Consider the following 12,489-nt stretch of genomic DNA (forward strand, 5'->3'; position numbering starts at 1 on the left):
GGGGAGAGCTGTGGCACAGAGGGCACCTGGGGTTAGAGGGAACTCCCTCAGGTGGAGCACAGAGTCTGTGCTCCACCCAAGAAGGGACAGTGCAGGGAACCGAGTGCCTCGTTGACTGCCCCGCTCTTTCGCAGGGGGTGTACAACTAAGTCTGACGCCCCTTATTCCTGGCAAGAGAACCCGAGGGGCGGGACTTGGACGCGGCTGTAGGGGATGGCTGTTTGCCCCAGTGTCAACTGCTGTGTCTCTGGGGGCTACCCCATTCCCTGCCTTGGTTGGTGGAGGGCTAGCACAGGTTGCCACGGTTCCCGGGTCTATGGAACAGACAGAAGTTGAAGGCTTGACTTTCATTCTTGCAGAGTTTGCATTTCTGCTGTATGGTGGCAACAGAAGGCCCAAACAGTACCTTAGGCACCACTAGAGTGTCAAGGAAGTCTTCTTTCTCCTTGTCGAATAGACTGGACCGGTTGAGCCTCAAGGCTCTCTTTCCTACCACTGCAGGGCTCATGGCGCGGCCATAGCCATGGCGCCTCTAGAGGCACGGAGGTTGAGCTCTGTAATGACAAGGCACTGGGGTTGAGGTGGCTGGCCAGTGAAAGCTCAATTACCGGCAGCCTGCTAGGGCCCAGGTCCTCCATGTCCTTGACCTCCATGTTGGCAAAATGCCTGGTTTGGACCCTGGAGGTAAGGGGATTGACCCAGTTGTGCTTGGGTTCCGGCAAGTAGGCTGGGACAGCCGGGAGGAGCTGCGGTCACACTTTATTTGGATAGTCCGGATTTCCTACAGATGGTCATACTATCAACAAACTGTTGATAAGCAACTGCTTGCTAAGGTTACGGTTAGGGTTAGGTTTAGAATAAGGGTTAGGGTAAGGGGTTAAGGTTAGGGTAAGGGTTAAGTTTAAGGTTAGGATAAGGGTTAGGGTTAGTAGAGAGTTAATTGAAATGTTACTGATAGTCTGTAGAGCCTCTACAGATGGACTATCCAAATAAAGTGTTACCGGAGCTGCTTGCCTGGGACAGCATGAGAGGGGAGACACCTCCCATTGTAAAAGTTCCTCTCTGCAACTCAGTCCCCCTCAATGTTGAGTCTGGCCGCTGCCCATTTGCAGACGTCGAGCAGCGAATATCTGTCGTCCGCTATCGATGCCCCGCATGTGCACGGTGCGCCCTGGGGCCCTTTTCGGTTCCCTGAGGCAGGGTTAGCTTCCTCCATGGCACCGAAGAGATAGCTAATCCGAGAACATGGTGAAAATGTAGCTAGCTTAAGTTCTTGGAGGATATATGCAAATCAAAGATGAATTGTCATTGGTCTATTATGATCAGACCGCCGGGTGACGTTATGCGGTGGGCCAAAAACACCAACCTACCTGAAATTCCCGGCATTGTTTTTCAACAGCTCTTACACAAAAAGGGCATTATTTTTCACAATTTCAGAGTGTTATTTCAACCTCATAGTGTTGAAATATCATTTTTTTTAAACTGGGAAATCACATTTTTAACTGCAATGTTAAAAATGACATTTTTAGGCCAGCCACGGGAGTCAATGTCATTCCTGTTTATCTATTCTGCTGTATTGTTATCACAATGTTAAAGATGCACTCCATGATCTTAAGCACAACAAATTCGTAACATATAGTACGAATTGGATTCACAACATATCATACAAAAAAAACATATGAAATAGATGACGTAGTACACAATTTGATGACGTAGTACACAAAAAACAGGGACCACTTTTGCCTCGTGAGCACCACTTTCAAAACTACTAGCTGAAATTATACAAATTATATACAAGTTTGAGAGTGCATCTTTAAGGTTGAACAATGAGGCTTACAGAGGTGTATGAGTTCCTTAGAGCATATGCAAATCCCAAAGTTGGAATAGTTACCACTTTATTAATATATGTAATCAACAATGTCAATAATATTATATTAGAATATAAAATATGCATAAATATTCAAGGCAAATGTAAATTTTTTGTGTACAAACTTAACATGATGAACAGGAATGACATTTCCTCAAACGTGGCCAAAAATTACTATCTGAAAGCCACGGCCCCAATAAGCCACGCCTCCAATCTTCTGATAGGCTGTCACCTCTACAATATATTATTTTTAAAAATCAAAATTGTACCCCTCCCATCACAAAAAGGTTCCAGTTTGAGCCTTTACACAGGTTCCTCGAGAAACCTTTTTGAACTGGAAAGGTTCCCAATTTTTAGAATCCCAAAAGGTTATTCTAGGCTCCTTTACTTCTAAGAGTGTGTCTGTTTGTGTTGGTCTCACCTGTTCTGTGTGCCGCCTTGACTAGCCCCTGTCTCAGCACCTCCCTGACCCAGGTCTTGACCTTCTCACACCCCCCACCCCCTACAACAGAAACCACCAGGTTGGGGGAGGACACCCCCCAGTGGGCTGTCATCAGGCTGTACACGATCTGAGGTGGGGTGTCACATGACAGACGCAGGAACTGACCAATAGGAAGAGAAGAGGAGAAGAGGGTGGGGAAGGGACAATGAGTATCGCCACACAATAAAGTTATGATGATCAAGAGGCTACATAAAGTGCTGCTTGCTAGTTGCTTGTTTTGCCTATATGGTGTAGCTAATCGAAAGTGAAGAGATATCGGTACAGGTGAGAACATTCCGTCTGACTGAGCCAATGTTGTGAGGCCTGGCAGCACTGCTAAAACACTGACTCTTCTGCCATGGTTCCATAGAATGCCAGATAGACGTTCTGCTGTGACAGCCTCATATCTCACCACTGCTAAATCTCTCTGTATTTATGAACAACACTTCACCAGCAACGTACAGCTCAACCAGACCCGATGTAGATGAGCAAAAGATTGAAATGAACTACACTACCGGTCAAAAGTTTTAGAACACCTACTATCTTCAGTATACCCCCCCTACCTTGTCACAACACAACTGATTGTCTCAAACGCATTAAGAAGGAAAGAAATTCCACAAATTAACTTTTAAGAAGGCACACCTGTTAATTGAAATGCATTCCAGGTTACTACCTCATGAAGCTGGTTGAGAGAATGCCAAGAGTGTGCAAAGCTGTCATCAAGGCAAAGGGTGGCTATTTTGGTTACTACATGATTCCACATGTGTTATTTCATAGTTTTGAAGTCTTCACTATTATTCTACAATGTAGAAAATAGTAAAAAATTAAGAAAAACCCTTGAATGAGTAGGTGTTCTAAACTTTTGACCGGTAGTGTACATTCACATTTTTGTCATTTAGTGTTAATGAATGGCTGCGTGACGTATTCACTTCATAACATATAGCATTGTATAACATCATGAGATTAGCATGAACTCAATCTCTCAGTAGGGTCATGTGGTAACATAGCTGAGTCACTTGATGGTTATGAGTAGACGGGCACTAAGCCAGCTACCTAATTCACGAATCAGCCAGCCACCATACAGACAGAGATGTGTGTGTGTGTGTGTGTCCTAGTGTTATTTATACCTTAGTAATACCCTGGGGGGGGATTGAGTGCTGGACACAGCTGAATAAACACACACCGTCCTCTATGAGGTCATCAACAAGGGCCAGAGGCCAAACCCAGGACACCAATGTTTGTGTTATTTTGCCCTTGCATGAGTGTGTGTATGGGCGCGTGTTTGTAAGTGTATGCATGCCCGTGTGTGCATATGTTGGTATGTGCATGCGCTTACGTGTGTGTGTGTGTGTGTGTTACTCACATGGCTGTGTCTCCTGCTAGCCCCTATGAATTCCAGCTCTCCGAAGGCGTCGGTGGGGTACTCCGAGGAGTGCTGGGAGCTGTCCCACTGGCTGACGATGGCGGCTCCGAAATAGTCTCCTGTAGCATTGGAGCCGTGTGTCTCCCGCATGCCCCCGCACTGACACAACAAACCATTGCTGACAGGGAGAGAGAGAGAAAGACACACATACATGTATACACACACACAAACAACATTTGCTTTGCATGGACCAGACACATTTTGCATTGTCACTGTAATGTAACTGTATTGTGTCAGATATTGGGTCAACACAGCGACCCAGAGAGAGGCTGTACCTTAAAGAGTCCTCTACGAATGTGGTGCATACTCTCTTCCTGATGATGTTGGGGATCCAGCTCTAGGAGAGAAAAGTTGATTACGAGCAACTAACAGGGACTCTATCTAATTTAACATTTACATTTTAGTCATTTAGCAGACGCTCTTATCCAGAGCGACTTACAGTTAGTGAGTGCATACTTTTTTTTTTTTTCATACATCTCGGCTACAGATGTTGAATTTTATGTGAAACTGGATGTATAGTAGCAATTAGCAAATAGCCAAGTCATCATACACATTGCACGAAAGTATGTGTGAGTGTGTGTGTGTGTGTGGACTGCATGGACATGATATTGTGCAAGGGCTGCTAGGGATTTAGGGGCCGTCTGAGGGCTTTAACCCCATAAGGTTGATGTCCGCGCCCCCGCGGAAATCTAATTAGAATAATACAAAAATCCCCATAACAATCTGTCAGTTTAAGCTATGTCGCACTTCTGCATGTGCGGTGAAAAGTGACAGAGCTAGAGCGGTGTTTGTCAGACCATGAGACATCCTGAAACTCGGTCATCTCACAAAATGGTCTGTAGTGACCCCTCTATGGAAAGATAAGACTCTCACGAACACGATGGTCCGTTTTGTTCTACGACCCACAAGCGCCTTGGGACTTATCTGAAGTCGGTACAGCCGATCTGCCAACTTCAGTCTGTAGCGTCTGAACGGTTTGAGCTACACATTAATATGTGGAAAGGTGAGACTCTCACGAACACATACAGTGGGGAGAACAAGTATTTGATACACTGCCGATTTTGCAGGTTTTCCTACTTACAAAGCATGTAGAGGTCTGTAATTTTTATCATAGGTACACTTCAACTGTGAGAGACGGAATCTAAAACAAAAATCCAGAAAATCACATTGTATGATTTTTAAGTAATTAGTTTGCATTTTATTGCATGACATAAGTATTTGATACATCAGAAAAGCAGAACTTAACATTTGGTACAGAAACCTTTGTTTGCAATTACAGAGATCATACGTTTCCTGTAGGTCTTGACCAGGTTTGCACACACTGCAGCAGGGATTTTGGCCCACTCCTCCATACAGACCTTCTCCAGATCCTTCAGGTTTCGGGGCTGTCACTGGGCAATACGGACTTTCAGCTCCCTCCAAAGATTTTCTATTGGGTTCAGGTCTGGAGACTGGCTAGGCCACTCCAGGACCTTGAGATGCTTCTTATAATCTCCACCCGGCACAGCCAGAAGAGGACTGGCCACCCCTCATAGCCTGGTTCCTCTCTAGGTTTCTTCCTAGGTTTTGGCCTTTCTAGGGAGTTTTTCCTAGCCACCGTGCTTCTACACCTGCATTACTAGCTGTTTGGGGTTTTAGGCTGGGTTTCTGTACAGCACTTCGAGATATTAGCTGATGTACGAAGGGCTATATAAAATAAAATTGATTGATTGATTACAGAGCCACTCCTTAGTTGCCCTGGCTGTGTGTTTCGGGTCGTTGTCATGCTGGAAGACCCAGCCACGACCCATCTTCAATGCTCTTACTGAGGGAAGGAGGTTGTTGGCCAAGATCTCGCGATACATGGCCCCATCCATCCTCCCCTCAATACGGTGCAGTCGTCCTGTCCCCTTTGCAGAAAAGCATTCCCAAAGAATGATGTTTCCACCTCCATGCTTCACGGTTGGGATGGTGTTCTTGGGGTTGTACTCATCCTTCTTTTTCCTCCAAACACGGCGAGTGGAGTTTAGACCAAAAAGCTCTATTTTTGTCTCATCAGACCACATGACCTTCTCCCATTCCTCCTCTGGATCATCCAGATGGTCATTGGCAAACTTCAGATGGGCCTGGACATGCGCTGGCTTGAGCAGGGGGACCTTGCGTGCGCTGCAGGATTTTAATCTATGACTGCATAGTGTGTTACTAATGGTTTTCTTTGAGACTGTGGTCCCAGCTCTCTTCAGGTCATTGACCAGGTCCTGCCGTGTAGTTCTGGGCTGATCCCTCACCTTCCTCATGATCATTGATGCCCCACGAGGTGAGATCTTGCATGGAGCCCCAGACCGAGGGTGATGGACCGTCATCTTGAACTTCTTCCATTTTCTAATAATTGCGCCAACAGTTGTTGCCTTCTCACCAAGCTGCTTGCCTATTGTCCTGTAGCCCATCCCAGCCTTTTGCAGGTTTACAATTTTATCCCTGATGTCCTTACACAGCTCTCTGGTCTTGGCCATTGTGGAGAGGTTGGAGTCTGTTTGATTGAGTGTGTGGACAGGTGTCTTTTATATAGGTAACGAGTTCAAACAGGTGCAGTTAATACAGGTAATGAGTGGAGAACAGGAGGGCTTCTTAAAGAAAAACTAACAGGTCTGTGAGAGCCGGAATTCTTACTGGTTGGTAGGTGACCAAATACTTATGTTTTCTGGATTTTTGTTTTAGATTCCGTCTCTCACAGTTGAATTGTACCTATGATAAAAATTACAGACCTCTACATGCTTTGTAAGTAGGAAAACCTGCAAAATCGGCAGTGTATCAAATACTTGTTCTCCACACTGTACATGTCGGTTGTTTTGCTCTAGGACACCCACCGGCCTCACAAGACTCATCTGAAGGTCCCCCGGAACCAGTTGAAAAAAAGGAATGGTAGTCCCTCATTAAAATGCAAATCAATGTATAACATTTTTGACATCCGTTTTTTCTGGATTTTTTTGTTGTTATTCTGTCTCTCACTGTTCAAATAAACCTACCATTAAAATTATAGACTGATCATTTCTTTGTCAGTGGGAAAACGTACAAAATCAGCAGAGGATCAAATACTTTTTTCCCTCACTGTACAATCCTAGAATGACAACATAGAAAACACAACATAGAACACCACACCCTGACTCAACATACCAGAGTCCCATAAGTCAGGGCATGACAGTACCCCCCCCCCCCCAAAGGTGCGGACTCCGACCGCATAAACTTTACATAACAGGGTAGGGGCCGGGTGGGCATTCCGCCTCGGAGGCGGATCCGGCTCCGGGCGTGACGACCACATACTCTGCGCCTCCCTGTTGCGCCCCTGATCTGGTCTGGACCTCGGCGTGCTGCTTCCCCTCTCCTTCCTCCCATGAAGTACCAAGCCCTGTCTGGACCCTGGTGTGGGAGACCCCGAACCTGGAAAGGGGCTGACGTCTGGGCCTGGACTGGAGCCGCTGACCGGAGCTGGACTGGGCACCGGTGGAGCGGACTGCTCTGGCTCCGGACTGGCGCCGCTGACCGGAGCTGGACTAGGCACCTGTGGAGCGGACTGCTCTGATTCCGGAGTGGATCCGCTGACCGGAGCTGGACTTGGCACCGGTGGAGCGGACTGCTCTGGCTCCGGAGTGGAGCCGCTGACCGGAGCTGGACTTGGCACCGGTGAAGCGGACTGCTCTAGCTCCGGAGTGGAGCAGCTGACCGGAGCTGGATCAGGCACCGGTGGAGCGGACTGCTCTGGCTCCGGAGTGGAGCAGCTGACCGGTGCCGGACCAGGCACCGGTGGAACGGGCACGGGCCGTGCCGGACTGGACACACGCACCACTGGTCTGGTGCGAGGAGCAGGAACGGGCCGGGCCGGACTAGGAACACGCACCACTGGCTTGGTGCGAGGAGCAGGAACGGGCCGGGCCGGACTGGCAACACGCACCACTGGCTTGGTGCGGGGAGCAGGCACGGGCCGGGCCGGACTGGGAACACGCACCACTGGCTTGGTGCGAGGAGCAGGCACGGGCCGTACCGGACTGGGAACACGCACCACTGGCTTGGTGCGGGGAGCAGGCACGGGCCGGGCTGGTCTGGGAACATGCACCGAACAGGAATGGGCCGGGCCGGACTGTGGAGGTGGACTGGAGGTCTGGAGCGGAGAGCTGGCACAACCCATCCTGGCTGGATGCCTACTTCCGCACAGTACGTGTGTGGCATTAGCACAGGACGCACTGGGCTGTGCACGCGCACTGGCGATACAGTACGTAGAACCGGTGCAGGATATGCGGGACCGAGGACGCGTACTGGAGACCAGGAGCGTTGAGCCGGCACACCCCGTCCTGGCTGGATGCCCATTTTCGCACGGCACGTCCGTGGTGCTAGCACAGGACGTACAGGACTGTGCCGGCGCATTGGCGACACAGTACGTAGCTCCGCATAACACGGAGCCTGCCCAGTCATACGCTTCCTAGCGTGAGTATGGGGAGTTGGCTCTGCTCTGAAACTAGGCTCCGCCAACCACCCCGTGTGCCCCCCCCCAATTTTTTTTTATTGGGGCTGCTTCTCGGGCTTCCTCCTCGACCGGCGCCCTCCGTGTTGCCGTTGCTCCAAATTAACACCTGTGGACTACATGTAATAAAGTAGCCTCTGCTTCCAGGCCTCGGTCACATTGTTCTCGAGAGCCTGGGGAAGTTCATATTGGAAAGGTAGGTATGAGTGGAGCGCTTATTGCCAGCGGCAATTATCCAGAGTAAGATAATTTACGGTGCTAGCATTGTTAGCATACTATATTTTTGAAACTGGATATTTCTGAAATAGTTTTTAATTAATTTTTTATATAATTTGGTTGAAATGACACTACCCCAAGTGGGCACCAGTGAAAATGATTGGCTTTCGGTTTCGACTCGCCGCCTTTGTTCATAGCCACGGGAAGTCGGGGTTCTGAGGGTGCTGCAACAACAACAAAAATTACTAAAGTAGTGCACTGGGCCTTTAATGGTCCTATATTAGCAGACGAATATATCAGTCCACAGCGCCAGCACGGGCAAAAATATTTGTCCGTGGGTCCTCAGATCCTCAAAAAGTTATACAGCTGCACCATCAAGAGCATCCTGACTGGTTGCATCACCACCTAGTATGGTAACTGCTCGGCCTCCGACCGCAAGGCACTACAGAGGGTAGTGCGTACAGCCCAGTACATCACTGGGGCCAAGCTTCCTGCCATCCAGGACCTCTATACCCAGGCGGTCTCAGAGGAAGGCCCTAAAAATGGTCAAAGACTCCAGCCACCCTAGTCATAGACTGTTCTCTCTGCTACTGCACGGCAAGCGGTACCGGAGCACCAAGTCTAGGTCCAAAAGGCTTCTTAACAGCTTCTACCCCCAAGCCATAAGACTCCTGAACAGCTAATCAATTGGCTACCCAGACTATTTGCATTGTCGTCGTCCCCCACCCCCACCTTTACACTGCTGCTACTCTCTGTTGATTATCTATGCATAGTCACTTTAACTCTACCTACATGTACATATTAGCTCAATTACCTCGACTAACCTGTGAACCCGCACATTGACTCTGTACCGGTACCCCCTGTATATAGCCTCGCTACTGTTATTTTACTGCTGCTCTTTAATTATTTTTATTTTTGTACTTATCAATTTTTTATTGAACACTTTTTTTTTTTACTGCATTGTTGGTTAAGGGCTTGTAAGTAAGCATTTCACTGTAAGGTCTACCTGTTGTATTCGGCGCATGTGACAAATACAATTTGATTTGATTTGATTTATATGTACATACTGTAGATACCTCAATTACCTTGTACCACTGCACATCAACTCGGTACTTCCTGTATAAAGCCAAGTTATTTTTACTCATTATTGTTATTCTTTATTCACTGTGTATTTATTCCTCGTGATTTATTCCTCGTGTCACTATTTCTATTTAATTTTTTATCTTTAACTCTGCATTGTTGGAAAATGACCCATAATTAAGCATTTCAATGTTGTTTATGAAGCATGTGTCAATTATATTTTTATTTGTTGGGAGTGGCAAACAGCTTGGATACACTCCACCTTCTTTTAGCCTCTTACTGACAAGAACTTCCACAGGCTTTATTACCGAAGGGGAGGTGAAAGCCTGGTAGGGGCTAGTAATAAAGGTACTATCTTGTCCCCTAAGGTGCACTATGGGCGCTTTTGAGGTCACACTGCAAGGGTACAATGTAAGGGAGAGTGAGGTAAGTTGAGCATTTTTACATTCAGCATCTACGTCAAGGGAAATTGTCAATTTCTTGACCAGTTGTCTGGGACAGGGATGTTGTTTTGATGTGCCAATTCGTAGGCAAGTTCTCTGCATTTGAGGCTACTAAGCCAAAAAAACTGGTCTGCGAGATTCTTGACATGTTTAGCAAGATCAGACTCCATGTCATCAGATAAGACCTTGTGTGCCTCTGCTACTCTATCATAGCTCTCTTTCGCACAGCTACATGATCATTTTCTTTTTTGTCAATGTATCATTCAGTCTATTTTTTCCATCTCATGCTGCTGCTCGATTGGACTTCTTCCCTTCTCTCACTTCCTTGGCTGCTCTCTCAAGGACCTCAAGGGGGGATAAATGTGCTTATTTTGCATTTGGGCATGATGATGTCTGCTATGTAACAATAGTTTAGATGCATGACACATTGCATAAAACTGACAAAATGTCATCATCATTTGTATGGTCTATGGTGGCCATTGGCTCAACTTACCCAATGGACATTGGCTCAACTTACCCCAAGGCAAACATTTTGACCATATTAGCCCATACAGCTACAAGGATGCACTTTCATGATAGGTTTAGGATCGTTTCCCAGAAACAAGGGGTGGCTCAACAAACTATTTGGGTCAACTTACCCCACTCTCCCCTACCTATAACTAATGGTAGTGGGCATACCTTACAGGGCACCACTACAGTGACAAGCATTTGTACCCCTTTAAGTACAATGTGCAACTTTTTTTTCTGACACTGTGGGATACTGTAAGCGTTAAGTAAACAAACTGTAGGCTAATCTAACTGGTATAACCTGACTAGCAATAGCTGCTGAAAGGGGATTGGCATTCAATTCAGAACTCATATACCATTGACCCACACCCCAGTACCTGTCATAGCATGCTCAGTGCATATACTGTAAAAGTTATACTGTACTGGAAGTGCATTAAGATTGCTAGTCTCTCTCTCGAACTTTCAGATCTTGTTATGATGAGAAATCAGGCTTGGGCTAGAAAAACGGACTCTGTAGCTGATTGGCAGCTTTTTATGCAATTGAGAAAGAGCTGCACTTCCTCAAATCAAGAAAGCTAAATCTAGCTACTTTCTAAATTCTATCTCAGACTCTGCTGGTGATCTGGCAGAATTTGGGAAAACAGTAAATGCACTGAAGCGTGGAAATTCCTCTCCTTCCCTGCTTAAGCAAGTTGTGTCACTCTGGCATCATTACAGAGACATAAGTGATGCTTTTAATCAGTTCCGACAAGTTCTAGTCAATCTTTGCTTTCATTTCATCAGCTTTGTACTTGTGATGTGCTAGACGCCTTGCGCAAGATTGATGTAAAAAAATCCACAGCAGCTTATTTGCTTGATCCTTTCTTGCTGCAGCTTTCTGCTCCTCTGATTGCAGAATCTTTAACCTTACAATTATTTCTGGTATCATCCCCAGGGTCTGGATTATCACCCCATTTCCAAATTATCTTGCCCAGCAGCAAAAATACTAGAATCCTCTGTAAATAATCAACTTAGATCCTTTTTAACTAGTAAATATATTCTAAATGTACACCAGTCAGGTTTCAAACCAGGTCATAGCACCATCTCTGCTGCCTCTTTGATTTTAAATTATGTTCTTAATTGTTTGGCTAAGAAGAAACACTGTGTGGCCCTTTTTATTGACCTGTCTAATGCCGACTTCAACACTGTGGATCACCCATTACTTATTCAGAGGCTTCCATCAATTGGCCTTGACCGGTAGCTGGTTTGAAAATAATTTAAATGGACAGAATACAGTGTGTATTTACTGATGGTGTTAAATCAGGTTGCCTAGACATAACAAAGGGTGTCCCACAGGATCCTTGGTCCGGTTCTTTTCACTATTTGTTCATCTGAAAAAATACAATAAACAACTTTCACCTGTATGCAGATGACACTGTGGTGTATTCTATTGCAACCACTGCTGACCAGGCTCTGTCAGAGCTTCAATCTGCCTTTATTGCCCTTAATAAAGCCTTTGTTGAACTGAAATGAGTTCCTAATGCAGGTAAAACCATGTATATGTTATTTTCCAAATCACGTAGACATTTCTGATGATTCATGCATTTGTTTTTGGATGGAGCCCTCATTGATTGTGTCCCCGCTTATAAATGTCTGGGCATTTGGATTGACGAACAGGTATCTTTCAAAAAGCATGTTGATTAGTTAATTAAAATAGGCTTCTTCTATAGGAACAGGTCCTGTCCTTCATTAAATAGCAGAAAACAAATCATTCAGTCAACATTCATTCCGGGTATTGACTATGGCGATATCGTCTATATGAAGGCAGCTTCCACTGTATTGAAGCAATTGGACGCAGCTTATCAAAGTGCATTGTGCTTTATTACGGGCGATAGGTTCAGTACACATCATTGCATTTTGTAAGAGAAAGTAGGCTGGCCCTACTTGAAGTCTCGTAGAGACTTATAAGTTACCAGACCTGGATTCAGGGATGGCTAA

The 12,489-nt window shown here is 46.2% G+C and overlaps 1 protein-coding gene across 1 annotated transcript in view; it reads right to left on the reverse strand.

The window, feature by feature from the left end:
• LOC123486183 (transient receptor potential cation channel subfamily M member 4-like) overlaps positions 1-12,489 on the reverse strand; it is an 82,452-nt gene that overhangs the window by 50,737 nt on the left and 19,226 nt on the right. Inside the window, exons 2-4 of the mRNA XM_045217404.1 lie at positions 4,047-4,108; positions 3,712-3,889; positions 2,289-2,469 (exon numbers count right to left, since the gene is read on the reverse strand). Of these exons, the coding sequence (XP_045073339.1) occupies positions 2,289-2,469; positions 3,712-3,889; positions 4,047-4,108 (421 nt within the window). The remainder of the gene's footprint in view (positions 1-2,288; positions 2,470-3,711; positions 3,890-4,046; positions 4,109-12,489) is intronic.

This window comes from Coregonus clupeaformis, unplaced genomic scaffold, assembly GCF_020615455.1.
Source record: "Coregonus clupeaformis isolate EN_2021a unplaced genomic scaffold, ASM2061545v1 scaf1050, whole genome shotgun sequence".
NCBI lineage: Eukaryota > Metazoa > Chordata > Actinopteri > Salmoniformes > Salmonidae > Coregonus > Coregonus clupeaformis.